Source organism: Erythrolamprus reginae, chromosome 3, assembly GCF_031021105.1.
Source record: "Erythrolamprus reginae isolate rEryReg1 chromosome 3, rEryReg1.hap1, whole genome shotgun sequence".
In the NCBI taxonomy this organism is placed as follows: Eukaryota; Metazoa; Chordata; class Lepidosauria; order Squamata; family Dipsadidae; genus Erythrolamprus; species Erythrolamprus reginae.
This window is the reverse complement of record NC_091952.1, coordinates 137,314,587-137,329,639: the sequence shown is the minus strand read 5'-3', so window position 1 is coordinate 137,329,639 and position 15,053 is coordinate 137,314,587. Positions and strand designations below refer to the sequence as shown.

Sequence of the window (15,053 nt, the reverse complement as noted above, 5' to 3'; positions counted from 1 at the left end):
ACAAAAAACAGCATGACAACTAATCTAATTGGTGTTGTGTTTGGGCCTGGGCCAGCCGTTGCTCCCACAGATGAGAGAGACGAGGCACAAAGTGAATGCGAAAGCGTGGATGACAGCCAGGAAGATGTGGCAGACAGCCAGGAAGACGTGGCAGACAGCCAGGAGGACGAGGCCATTGGTACGCAGGATTCAGCAGACAGCCCAGGGGATTTGGCATGCAGTCCCTCAGACAGTCTTTCGTCCCTGGGTTCTTCTGCAGATCAATATATTGATCTGCGTAGCCGAAGAGCTATGCAAAGAAGGGATCGATTGAAGGAGTATTACAAGTCATCATTGTAGCATCTGGGCTGGGTGTGGTTCTTATACTGAGGGCTGGGTGTGGTTCCCTTAATGAGGGCTAAAGGGATAAAAGGGAACAAAGGCCCAAGGCAAACTGAGGCTGTTTATCTGTGTTATTTTGTGGTTCCTGCTCTGAAGTTTCTGTTCCGTGCCGTTGGAGTTTTCAACCCAGCTTTTTCAGACAAGTGGGAGGTGAAAACTCTGGGACTTGCTGTTTGCTCCAAAGATTCAAAAGGATTCCTGAAACGTCTTTGCTCATTCCAGGTTGTCTTTGTTTGTGTTTTTGTATGCGGCTGAAGTAAGCCTTGCACTATCATTGTTTTCGGACACTAAGAACTGTTTTGAGTAACCCTTTTTTGTTTATTTAATACAAGTTTGCTGATTAGCAGAGCACATGTGTGTTTGATTTCTTTTCCTTGGACTGTTACGCATTACCTGAGCCCAGTCAGGCAGAACAATTAGTTAAACATTTCTACTAAAATCCCATATACAGTGATACCTCGTCTTACAAACGCCTCGTGATACAAACTTTTCGAGATACAAACCCGGGGTTTAAGATTTTTTTGCCTCTTCTTACAAATTATTTTCACCTTACAAACCCACCACTGCTGCTGGGAGGCCCTGCCTCCAGACTTCCATTGCCAGCGAAGCACCCGTTTTTGCGCTGCTGGGATTCCCGAGCCTCCCCTCCATGGGAAACACCACCTCCGTACTTCTGTGTTTTTGTGATGCTGCAGGGGAATCCCAGCAGGGAAATCCAAGCAATGCAAAAATGGGCACTTCGCTGGCAACGGAAGTCTGGAGGTGGGGTTTCCCAGCAAAGGGAGCATCAGTGAAATCGCAACATTGCAAAAATACAGAGGTCCGGAGGTGGGGTTTCGAGGACTTTGGTGTTTTTGCAATGCTGCGATTTCACTGATGCTCCCTTCGCTGGGAAACCCCACCTCCGGACTTCCGTTGCCAGCGAAGTGCTCATTTTTGCGATTCTGTGATTCCCCTGCTGGGAATTCCCCTGCAGCATCGCAAAAACACAGAGGTCCAGAGGTGGTGTTTCCCATGGAGGGGAGCCTCAGGGGAATCTCAGCAGCGTAAAAATTAGTGCTTCAGCTGGCAAAAGAGGTGAATTTTGGGCTTGCACACATTAATCGCTTTTCCATTGATTCCTATGGGAAACAATGTTTCATCTTACAAACTTTTCACCTTAAGAACCTCGTCCCAGAACCAATTAGGTTTGTATGACAAGGTATCACTGTATACTAAAATCAATTAACCAACTCATTCACAAGCACACATTACATCTCATAGACAGGGGAAGGGGCTTGATCAATTGCCCCATGCCTGGCAACATAAATGAGTCTTGAGACTCTTGCGAAAGGCGAGGAGGGTGGGGGCAGTGCAAATCTCTGGAGGGAGCTGATTCCCGAGTGCCGGGGCCGCCACAGAGAAGGCTCTTCCCCTGGGCCCTGCCAGATAACATTGTCTGGCCAACGGGACCTGGAGAAGGCCAACTCTGTGGGACCTAATTGGTTGCTGGGATTCATGCGGCAGAAGGCAGTCCCATAAGTAATCTGGACCGATGCCATGTAGGGCTTTATAGATCATCACCAACACTTTGAATTGTATCCGGAAACCAACCGGAAACCAATATTATGCCTCTAATAATTAAATGTGTGCAGACAGAATTGGGTGGCCGGGCTAGGATATTTTATCCCCCCCCCCCGAATTAGTTGGGCTGCCTATATTATTGGAAGAATGGGCAGGAATTAAACCTGATCTACCATGGATCTCTTGACTGATATGCAGCAGATCGAGAAGGCTGTGTGTGTGGTTCCCAGTTTAATTTTGTCTTGTTTTAACAAAAAGAAACAACAAATGGTTGTCCCAGCCAAAATAATACTGATGACTAACTAGAAGTTTATTATTGTACGCAGGATCTGCTACTTGCAACAAACAATTATCTCAATTTGAGGTTCAAATTGAGACCGTTGCATTTCTTTTATATCAGACTCCCGTGTTCCAGTAAAAAACACCCGTTTGCCCGAAGACGGCCTCTTCTGCACGCACTACCATCAACCAGCAGCTGCTCGCTCCACTACTAAGTCGAAGACAGGAGCTCCTTTTCCCGTCTTACTCCAGCTTGCCTCTTTAAGGCCTGGAGCCTCCAGCGCCGCACACCTCTGAACCCGGTGACTGACAGGCAGCCGCCCGCGGGGGGAGGGGATCGGCGATGGCGAAAGGGGGGAGGAGTTATCGGCGGCGAGCGACGGCCAATCAGGAGGGCGAGGCGCCCTCTCGGCTCTCTCCTCAGCACCACCCATCTGCTCGCCTCCTCTCCCTCCCTCCCTCCTTCCTTCCTCCCTTCCTGGCGGTGCCTTTTCTGTGTCAGTTTCAGGAGTCCTGAGCTTGAGCCTGAAACAAAGCAGTAGGCTGGAAAAAGCCTCTTCGGAGTTCGCTGAGACGCCGAACTGAGAGGGAGCCTCCTGCCTTGGCCGAGGCGTCGGGTTGTGCCTTGCGCAGCGCGAAGCTCCTTACGGGGAGAGCATCTGGCTCCCGAGCGGGGCGGTGTGTGTGTGTGTGGGGGGGGGGGGACAGGGAAAGTTTGCTCGGCTCTTTCCTTCGCCTTGCAGATCGAGGCAGGTTTTTGCCCGAGGAAGGATTTAAGTGGTGGCTTGCCGACCCCGTCGATCGCCTCCAGCGCTGTTCTGCCGGTCACCTCGAACCTGGCTGGGACGGGGAGAAAAGGGAACGGCAAAAAGCGAGCCCGATCCGGCTTCTCGTCTTGATCCGGCTCCAGTGCGCCGCTTCCTTGCCTGCTGGAGCCGACAGCCTCCTCACAAGAATTCCGAGAGTGTTGCTTCCTGCCCTCCTTGCTCCCCCCCCTCTCTGGGAGGTTGGAGGTTCGTCGAGAGATAATATTCTTTTTTTGAAAACCCCAAAGAAGAAAAGCGAGGAGCGAGTCCAGCAGTTGATTCCTCTCTTCCAAGAAGCGCGCTCCCGGAAAAAAGCTCAAGGAGGAGGGAGGGGAGAGAGAAGGAGCCCCGTCCGCGCCTGGCCTTGGGGATGGATGATCAGCCCAGGTTGATGCATTCCCACGCCGGAGTGGGGATGGCTGGCCATCCGGGCCTGTCCCAACATATGCCGGACGGAGCTGCCGGCACTGAAACCGAGGGGGGACGAAAACAAGACATCGGGGACATTTTACAGCAGATCATGACCATTACCGATCAGAGTTTGGATGAAGCGCAGGCCAGGTGAGTCCTTGAGTGATGACGACGGCGAAGATAATACTTACACGTATTTAACACGAGGATACGATCCAGACAAATACTTGGGCTTTCTGTGCTCTCGTTAGCCTTCGGGAAACAAAAGTAATCCTGAGGAAATGTCAGATTTTCACTGGACGACCATAATATCCTAACGCTACGTTTTTACTAGGTCTTCAGAGAAAAAAGAGATTCCAAAGAATGGATGTTATTCTTGGGACTGACTTTAGTTAAGTTAGACAAAACTAAACAGCTAACTTGACTGGATGGTTTGTTTGAGTTGGGAGCTGCAGCTTCCCATGTGCTTTTGTTTGTAGTAGTTCATGAACTGAAAGTCTCAAATAGCCAATTTAATTTGTGTTTGATCCGAAAAAAAGAAGTTAAATCATGTCATTTTCTTAGCTGTAATATTTGAGAGATTGAACTTTGGGTGTAAATATTCGGCTGAATATGCTATCTAGCAGAAGAGGCAAATAGATTATCGGATCAGAGATTATTCCAAAAATACTTTGAGTGATTTTTCCAGTTTAAAAGAAAAATTCAAATAGACTGGCTATAAAAGGGCTGGTGTTTTGTTTTCTGTTTTTGAAATAGCAAAAAAGCAAAACCTTTTGAAGGCCATGGTTGAAAGCTATAGCTCTTTAGGTACAGTCCAAAAAAACTTAATCACACTTAATCCCATTGAAAATCAGTGAGCTTAATATCATTTAATGCTTGTTCCCTTTGGTGGCCCCTTTGTACAATTAGAATAATTTCCTCTCCTCTTGTGATAGCAACTATTGATGTTGCATTGGTAACTCACTTTTTTTCTATGTGTGATATTGGAAAGAATAAATATATATATTTCTACACTAAGGAGTTGAGTCTTTTAAGAAGCCAAGAAAATAGTAGAATGGAGCATTTAAATGTCACCACTTTCCCAACTAGATATCTATTCTGAGATGTGCTTCCACATATGAAGTCACATGAATTTATATGAAACAGCAAGTGTAAGGCAAGTTGTATGTGCCTATTACTAATGTGCACATTAAAGCATTTGCCAATTTGTACAATACTTTTATCTTTAACATTGCAATTGTTTTCACAAGTCACCATGTTAGGGTGTTTTTTTTTCAAACTGAATTTTGGGAAAGAGAAGCTTTAAAAAAAAAATCCCTTAGAATTATTTTGTAAAACTTCAGTGTAGGTACTATAGTGATACACTTTTAGTGCCTCTATGCATTTTAAAGATGGAGCTTTTAAAAATACACATCAGTTTATATAACTATGTGTATGCACTCTCCTAGAACATTTCTGCAAACCTTTAAAGTTAAAAAAAAACAATTTCCACAACATAGAAGAAATAAAATTGGAAAATAAAGGACAATAGTTAATGGAATAATGTTACCTAGAGAAAGCTGTTAGCATTTTATTTGCACACCGTGTCTAATCTTTTCCACAATTACCTTTGATAGATTTAGACTTTGTGCCAATGGTAAATTGCATATCTTAACATGGTTGTAATACCTAATATTCACTGAGATATTATTGATATGTAGCACCAGCTAACAGTGGAACTCTTTAAGCAATTTACAAATAAGTTCCATAGATTTTGGTAGTTCTTGTTATTGAATCTTGTTACCATGAGGCATATAGCATAGCTTTAAAGCATCACCAGGCCAGGAAGTGCAGGGTTCATAACCTTGTTTTGTTAGAACCCTTGGACTTGATGAACAATAGCTTCTGCTGAATGATGCTTCCCAATATTGCTATAAGGCAAAGCAGAGGAAAGATGTTGTCTCTAAAAGTTGCAAGAGTTGATATTTGGTTTAAATAGTTAGTGTGCTAATTTAATTGAAAATCAATATCAACCATAATAATGCTTTTTGTCGCCTGTTACACTATACATACCTGTGTATGCAGCTCTGCTTACATACTTTTAAAAAACAGACCAGTTTTTAATAAAGGAAATGCATATTTCATTATTGTTCTGTAATCCACTGATTGGAAACATCAAGGATATTTTTAAAGTATGTGCTAGCAAACTTTCATTTTGCTTACACTATTTTTAAATAGTTCTGATATTTAGGAAATCAAAATATATTGTGCGCAGGTATGCCAGTTGCAAGCCCCAGAGCCATGGATTTGGTGTACTGCTAGGAATGGGGGAAAAGCAGTTCCATTATGTATACACCAGTGGGATGCTCTCTTGCACATAGAAATGATGGGCTGCTGGCAAAAGAATCCTGCCTAATGGGTAGCATTCCATGTTAATCAGTGGAATGAGAAGGTTCTTCGATTTTTCTGCCCAAGGCACCAAAATGTTCATGTTCTTATGACATGTAATTTTGATTCTCAAACCCTTTCTTTGATGCCCAATGAGACTAGACTTCTTGCATATTATAGCAACATATCCTCAGAAGAGATTACTTGTCAAAGAAATAGTATTTGTTACAGCAATGTTAGATTGTTTCTTTCCTTCAATGGGCATCTGCTGGGACATGAAACTAATCAACCTAATAAACAACAACTGGCCCATTTTGGCACAAGGAAGTGGGGCAGGAAATGACCCATATAAATTCTCTCTTTTTTTGTATATATACTAGAATAGCAACATGATGGTAGTGGTGATAGTGACGATTTTTTATCCGTATGTATGTATGTATGTATGTATGTATGTATGTATGTATGTATGTATGTATGTATGTAGGTTTTTTTTAACTCCTTTAAGGAAGCCGATAAGTTATGAGGAACATGAAAATAATTGTTTTTTCCACTTCCATCCTACCTGATTATATGTCTCTCCCCCCCCTCTCAATATAGCTCTGCATTCTGAGACTATTTTACTGAAAAGTAGCTATTCTGTACTTCAGATTTCCTTAAAGGGTTTTCAAACCTTTTCAGTAGAGCTGCTTCAACAAAGAATTGTAAGACATAGATAAATAGAGGTGGGGCGGGGGGGGGGGGGGAGAAGAGGAAGATACAAAAGTTCCCTATGTGGTTGAATAAAATCATCATTAAACACTGGAAAGGCCTCTACATGCTCCTGGCATTGATCCGTTAATAGCCTGGCCAGAAAGTATAGTTTATGGATGCTGCTGGAATAGCGGTGTCAAATAGTTCCCTATTTGGTAGCATTTACAATTGCCAAACTGATATCCTATTCAGTACAAAATTGAATTGCTGTTTTTCACTTGGACACAATGTCCACTAACTATAACCTTTAATACTTTTTTGCATAAGGAATACCCTGTAATCTATTTTTAAAGATATTCACATTTCTGTGGCTCACTTCAAACCTAACCATTCTGATTTTCTTGCAGAAAACATGCTCTAAACTGTCACAGAATGAAACCTGCACTTTTTAATGTTTTGTGTGAAATTAAAGAAAAAACAGGTAAGAATTGTTTTTATTATTTTCTTGCACCTTTTACCCTCCTTTTAAAGAGGCTTACAATATTTCTGTAAACCTATGTCATTCAAAAATATATCTCCATGAAAAGAAACAGATTTTTATCTTTGCTATTGCAATGGTTATAATAAGCATATTTTTAAATGGTGCAAATAGGATGTGATTTATGTGATATTGTGGCTATGTATAAGAGGAAAAACAAAGAGGGGAATATTTGTTGTGTCGTTTTTTATCTTAACACCTTTTCTGCAATTTACAATGAATTTAGAAGAGCCCAGAAGTGGCTACATGATTGTAATTTATAATCTGCTCAAAGAGAAATATTTTTCTTCTTTTATAATGCTTTATAAAGTCATTGAAAAATGCATTAACAATTACAAATGTTTCATTTTGGTTTATACTAAAACCAGAAAAAACCTTTGTCAAGACAATTATACTAATATCTATAGTGGATTAGCTTTTTTGACTATTGTTTCTAAGTGTTATTTTATTTTACATTGTATTTCTTGGATTCAAGTGTTAATGACATGAAAATACCCGTTATGTGTTTCCCACCTCGCAGGCCTCCTGCCATGCGCTAATACACTTATAACATGTCTCAGGGGGGCATTTAAATTTTAAAAGGAACAATTAAAAATAGCTGTCATCAATCAAGGGTGATCTTAAACAGCAGATGCTCAGTGAACAATGTTCAGTGACATCCCGTACTTATTTATTTCAACTTCCAAATGTTTTTCTTCATGGAAAAGAGAGATTTGTCTTAGCTCAGAGGGAAAAAAAAGAGTGTGAACTGTTGCTGAGTTTCAGCTCTTGGGTCAGATGCTCAGTTGTGGAGTGTTGTCTCCTGTTCTTTCCCATTTTCTTCTCATTTTTCAACAAGGATGTAACAGTTAGTAACTCAGATCTCAATGAAATAAGGAAAAGGTTTGACATGAATGAAAGTGACAACAAATATGATTGTAAACTCACTTGATATACATTGAAAAGTGATACATAAAAAAGAGCACATTTTAGAAAACTGAATTTCTGTGCCTCTGAAATTCTGTATGTGTGTTCGGCATCCTGTGAAAAGATGAATGAAAAAGGATTATTTGACTCCAATAATCTGTATACGATGGCTAAGGAGATTCTTTGTTAAATCTTATTTGTGCAGCTAGTAACCTAGACAAAGCACCTAACATTGCCATTCAAGCCTCTGAAGCCCTTAAGGTTGAAGAACTGAAGGCTGACCTTCTTGAGGAGTCTTCATTATGTGTCTCCTATAATGTAAAGTGATCCCTACAGTCTCTCTTAATGGGATGTAATGCATCTTGAATAAATATGTAAGTCTAGGAAGAACAGCAGCTGACCCCTTCGCAGGCTACATTTTCTTTTACTATTAGTCTTACCTATCTTTTCTGAACAAAACTGAGTTTGAGGTTTTAAGCTCCAGTATAATTCATTTTCCTGGACTATTTTTAAAAAAATGCTTCTTTGTCACAATTTTTAATTGATTTGTGCCCTGATTGGAAATTGGCATGGTTCAAAGTTGTAGCGGGTGGTTGGTAAGAATGCAACTTCTTTACATTTCTTCCTCTTCTCTCTGAAGTTTAATAGTTGGGGTGAGATTAGAAAACTTGCATTATCCTAACATTGGTTCATTCCATTGGATTATTAGCCACTGAGTGACTGTTGGGAACTGAGGAGCAATGTAACTAGTTGTGCATGTTATTTCCATTGTAACTTCTATATGACCTGACAAAAGGTGGAGCCATTTGATTCTGCAAACAAATACAATGTTTGGTAGCTTTAAAAAAAAAATCAGTTAGTTTGTGACATTTTTCTACTTATTTTAGTATTCAGAAGTATTACTCCTTGAAATGTGGAGACAGGAAGTTTGGGAGAGGAAATTGTAATAAACAATTCTGCCTGTAAAAAAAATTAATGGGAAGTTTGTGGAATTGGCCACCCATGTGCCACGGGATAATCCAAGGGACTGCACATACAAAAGCAAATTCCTATTTATATATGCATATTTTTCTTACTGCTTCTATTTTGTGTACTTTTTTGTCTTCTGCCCTTGCCTTTGCAACTAATGTGCATGCTAACATGCAGACATAATCACGATTTTCAAAACGGCGAACTCTAAGGTAGAATTGACAGGTAGGATTGACTATATTTGACTGGTCTGGGGAACTGGGATTGTGGGGTGCAATAGAGGTCCCAGGAGTATTTCAGGCAGATATATTATTTACCTTTGCTTTCTATCTGGTTTCATACAGTAATTGAAAATGTATCTTTTTTGGTATTCTAGTCATGGGCAAAAATTAGGTGATAAGCACCTGGCCATTTCCAACCTGTTTAGTTTTAGCAAATTTATTTTTAGCACATCATTTTATTTTCCTTCATGTAATATGTCTGTGCTCTTAGAATATTTCTGGCTAAGATTTATGATGTTCAATTTAAATTGCCCAGGGAGTATAAGAAATAGATTTGATTTTTTAAAGATAGAATAGGAATAAATACACAGGCCAATACTGGGGAATAACCAAAATATTAAAAATATTATTATTTTCATCACAACAGATAAAAATATCACTTTGTTAATATAGTTTTCAGCTAGTATTTTTTCCCCTGTATCTCTTTTCAACTCTGGCGTTTCAATATACCGAAGTGGTATTCACTCTATTACTATTTTTAGATGACTCTAGAGTGCTGAAAATTATACCACCATTCCTTGTGACAGTGCAACTAATATTTCATGGTGTTAACATTGCTAGAATAAACTCCAAGTGTCTATAAAGTTTTTAGAGAGCAGATTGCCTTTACTGGCCAAAATTTTCCTTTACCTGCTGTCATTTCAATTTATTTTAAAGGAGTTATGGATACTTTTTATATAAGCTTGGTTGTCATGAATCATTGATGTATAATGCTGTGAGTTATATGAAATCTTAACATGTTTGTTTTTTTCAAAAATGATAAAAGACAAGATTTAATATTGATGTACAGTATCATGAGGGGAATTATATTGCATCTCTATATTATTTGTCTAGATTCAGCATGCACTTCATGGACAGAGAGAAAGTTATGATTAATTGATTGGTTCATATTTTACTATTGAGTAAGATAAATGTAATAGATTTCACAATTACTTGAATTTTAACACAGGAGTTGTTATGGAAAGCATGATAAGTTGTACTGTGCAATATGTAAAAAGAAGAAAGCTGTGGATGTTCTTGATTGCAGGATCAGAATGCCTGAAAAAGAGAGTTTGATGTCCCTCAAATGATTGGGGATTAAAAGGCATCACTCTGTCAAAAGCAGCCTTTCCTTTGGAATGCAGGTAGTCCTTGACTTACAACCATTTGTTTAGTGACGCCTAAAGTTATAAGAGGATTGAAAAAAGTGACTTTTGACCAGTTTTCATTTACAGCTGTTACATCCCAGTAGTCACATGATCAAAATTCAGACACTTGGCAACTGGCTTATGAGGATTTATAAGGGTTGCACTGTTCTGAGGTCATGTGATCATCATTTGTAACTTTCCCAGCTGGCTTTCAACAATGGGGGAAGCCACATTCACTTAACAACCATATGATTAGCAATTCATTTAACAACTGTGACAAAAGCATAATAAAAGGTGGTACTATTGACACTGAGTTGGATTATTTAGGGACAGAAATTTTGGGCTCATTGGATGTAAGTTGAGTACTACTGTAGAAAGAAAATAGGCTGATGGTAGATTGTTAGATCTTTCATTCTTTAATGTGAATGTTTTTGAATATTTCATTTTGTATTCCAAAGTCAGTTAAGTATGAATGATCCCATAACTGAGTGCCTCAAGTTGCCTCAAATGTATATTTAAAAAAAAAACCCTGCAAGAAATACAAACATTTTTTAAAAAAATATGGAACACTAACATCACAAAGTGTGAAATATACATTAAGCCATTATCCAGTGCTGGAAGTAACAGTAGCTTTCCATACAGAGTCTAATAACTTGATTGATTAATAAGAAGTGACGTGATCCCATAGATAATTGGGATTTAAGTTTTAAAGGTTAAAACCAACATCTTAAATTAAGTTGGAAAATAAAAATAAACAATTGATAACCAGGATTTAAATTTAGAGTCAGTTTTGCTCCAACTGAATTTTCCAGCATTCTTCAAGAGTAGGTTTTTTTCAACAATGGTTTCAGAAGAAGAAAGCCTGTCCACACTGAAATATTTTAGATGCTATTTTAAATTGTATCTATTTGTACAGACATTTAATTAATTTCATCCCCTCGTGTATCTTGATGTTATTAGATTGCCAAATGTTTTATTGAATTGTGTTAGTTTTTAGCAATTTATTATGTATATTTTACATTATGTTGGAATCTGAATGGATGAAAGGAGATATAAAAAGGGTTGTTACTGGAAAGTTGACTGAACTAGAAACTGCTTTTTTGTGGTGGTGGTGGTGGTGGGGTGTTTTTAAATTGGAAAAGCTGTAAACTTAAGTTTTAATCTGTGTTAGTAAATAACAACAGCAGCCACTAATGATCACATTGACAATTTATCTTCCACATAATCTCTAAAATAACATTCATATGCACTCAGAAAGTATGACTGAGATTTAAATTTGTATTATGAAAATATAGCTTTGAAATAGCTTAAGTTAGTTGAGAAAGTGTTCCTCGACATATTATTCATTGAGAGCCTACATCCTCCTGTTACAAAGACGTCTCTAGCAGAGATACTCACAGCAGGCAGATGTTTGGTGTCATGCAGTACGTTATTTGTTCTTTATTTACCCAATCTGTGCATATGTTCCATATCTTGGTTGGAACCTAGCAACTTCTTTCTCTGCATTACCATAGTATTTACCCCTTTGCATGCCATCAATAGAGAGTAACTTGCATTTCCCCAATGCCCCAAGCCTTGCTTTTGCTTGCAGGCCAAAGAGTCTTCTCCAACCATGATTATTGAAAAGCAATGACATTGTTCTCCTTCATTTTGAGGAAAGAAAAAAGCACACTCCCACTGGCTGCAAAAATTAATTGGACAGATTTTTTTTTAAAAAAATTCCTCCAAACTATGAATAAAAGCTAAATAATCTCCAGCCTGTCCACATTTATGATATGATCAATTTAGTAGGATTGTCACAGACACTGTGGCAGTATTCCTCCTGCAAATGTTAAGGATCTCCTCAGAGGCACCAAAGCTTTTGTAATCTTTTAGCTTGTTGCTTAGGATCCCATCATTATTTCTCTATAGGAAAACTCCATTGTTTGGTGTTTGTGTTGTTCTTTGGACTTGAAAAGATGGGACTGAGATGTAAAAATCAGGGGCAGAGCAAAAACATGTCAACACTTTTTAAATGTTAATAACTAATAACTCAGAAAATAAACACCAAAATTTTATTGGTTTAAGACTATAAATTCAGTTCAACACCGAAGGTGCTCTCAGTTTCCCACCAGAGTAAAAATGACTCCATTGTCCTACTGCCTCCATGGCTCCTAATTCCTCCATTACTGGTCTCCTAACTGAAAGCTTTAATTTATTCAGCATACAATCTCTTTACTCCATTGCTTTCTGTAATTTATACTTTATACTGCCTGCTGTCTCAAATTATTTAACTCTGTAAGGCATTCAGTTTGAGACTGGATACAAAATCTCAGCAAAGAAAAAGGCTTGCTTAGATGGTCTGCCTTTTATATTATTACTCAGATTTTAAAATATGACCCTAATCAGATACTGTACTGCCAAAGAACAAGCGACAAGAAAAATTACACACCAATACCCAGTTCTCAACCTTATTTGCCTTTCCATGTTCCTAGTCCCATGCGTGAGCAATCACATGCATAAACAGAAGAGTGAAACATGCATGAACACAATTAAAGTTAGGTCAATACCTTGATTATGGCACTCTCGAAGAAAGCTGATGGACACCTCTCCCCTCTTTGTTGTAGAAAACCATACAAAAACCAAGTTTAAGAGTTTGTTTCTCCTTTTAATTATGAGCACGTGTCTGAGTGTGTCTCATGTTGAGTTGTCTGCTCATGTAGATTAAGAAGTTAAGTGAAACAGCTGGCCTGGGAATAATGGAGTTCTCAGCAGTTTCCACTTGGTTGCAATTTTGCAAGCCAAGCATAGAAGAAGCACTGAAGGATAGCAGTGTCACGAGGCAAGTTGGTATGGCCATCTCAAGTGGTATAGGCTTCAAAAATATGAATAACAGCAGAATGGGAAGCCTTGACAAGCATCATTGAAATGAAGAGCAGTTTGGGGCAGAATATGTTGGAACTTCAGTGAGTCTATGGCAACATGACATTTTGCTAATTAGCAGCCATGAGACTGATGGAATATATATACTGTATTATTGATACAATGAATCACCATACTGATGACCATTTTAGGATTGGGGCATATCTGAGAAGTCATTTTCTTCTGGCCTGCATTTGATTGGAATTACTGGGACTCAGGGAATCTCAATAATGCATTTAAAAGCAAGGGAGAAAGAGATGCTGGAATCCATTCTGTTACTTGGAATGGGATGATTTGCTAGCAAATGATTGTGGCTTTTTCCCCCCTATTGGATGGGATGCTTTATATGGCTGTGAATTTATATTTGGCTCCACTAATTTCCAGCTCATTCTTTTTGTGTGTGTGTGTGCTTTGCCTTCTTCAGCAAATATCCCTCTTGTGGTATCCTGGGAGGATTAAGGGTGGGTATATCTGCCAAAGCTTTCCCCCCCCTCCTTCCCACAATCTCATGCTATTTGCAGAGCCTGCATTTATATGTTCCTCAATATTTCCCGAGGTGGCTGGAATTTGCTTTTTGCCTATTTGGTCCATTCTCTAACATTTGCACATCTGGAGTACCTTAATCTTTGCACACAAGGCAATGAAGCTCCCCCCTCCCCCCATCTCTTCCTCTTCTTAGTTTGGAGGTCACTATGGGAAGAACAGAGTTTTAGAGATATGGACAATTGGACACTGTAAGCTCTCCTTTTTTTATTTTAAAGCTTTTGAGAAAGCTCTGAACAAACTTAGGACATAAAACACAGGAAGAACATTTAGTCTGTGGACAGATGTACTTGCTTGCCCCTTTCCTTCTTGATTTCTGTAGTGCTTGTTACTGTTTTGGAACTAAATTGCAAACAGGGTATATTTGGTAGCTAAAATATTTTTTTCTTGTTTTAAACGTACAATATACAGTACTGTTCATTATGTGTGTGTGTGTGTATCTTGTGTAACTTATTTAGTGATAACACTAATATGAAATCACACAAAAAACATCAAGACAAGTTTGTGTATCATGACAGTTTGTGAATCACTATTTTGGTTTAGCAAGAAATATATACAGAGGTAATAAGGTTCTTGCTTGCTCCTAATGTACTCCAGATTTCTGTAAGTTCTTTAACCTATTTCTATAAACTTACATTTTATGGAAATAATCAAGACAGCAATAGAACTTAGACTGCATAATAAATTTTAGTCCTTTATCTAGTTGTTTTATGAATGAAACTTAGTTTCCTGCAGCCTGTTTTAGTGGAAGAAAGACTGGGACTGCTTTTTGCGCTTTGTTAAGGAGATTCTTCTCTTCTTTTCCTTTAGAGGGAATATTCTATTCCAGTGATGGGATTCAGGTTTTTTTATTATCAGTTCTGTGGGTGTGGCTTGATGATCATGTGAGTGGGTGGGTGGGCATGGCTAACTCAATGTCACTCCCACACAGTCACATAACACCTCCCCCAGCCACACCTACCCAGGTTTTGTGATTCCTGGTGTTTTCTGTTGGAAATGGGTCATGTGACTGAGTCGGCATGGCCAACTTGATTGCTCTCATCCTTAAGAAATTTATCCTTAGACCACCTCACAATAAAATAGCACAATAAAATAGCACTGTTCCAATATTTAGAATAGAATTGAATAACAGAGTTGGAAAGGATCTTGGAAGTCTACTGATCCAATCCCTGCTTAGGCAGGAATCCCTAAACCACTTCAGATAAATGATTATCCAATTTCTTCTTAAAAACTTCCAGAGTTGGAGCATTTACAACTTCTTGAGGCACATTGTTCCACTGATTAATTGTTC

The 15,053-nt window shown here is 39.0% G+C and overlaps 1 protein-coding gene across 6 annotated transcripts in view; it reads left to right on the top strand.

Moving 5' to 3' along the window:
• The first annotated feature begins 2,617 nt into the window (after positions 1-2,617).
• Positions 2,618-15,053, top strand: part of PBX1 (PBX homeobox 1) — a 434,341-nt gene continuing 421,905 nt past the window's right edge. For all 6 annotated transcript variants that reach the window (XR_011558631.1, XR_011558632.1, XM_070746821.1 and 3 more), the window contains exons 1-2: positions 2,618-3,590; positions 6,905-6,978. Coding sequence is in view for 4 of the 6 variants with exons in the window: in XM_070746821.1 (XP_070602922.1) it covers positions 3,400-3,590; positions 6,905-6,978 (265 nt within the window). In the remaining 2 variants the exon portion in view is untranslated. The remainder of the gene's footprint in view (positions 3,591-6,904; positions 6,979-15,053) is intronic.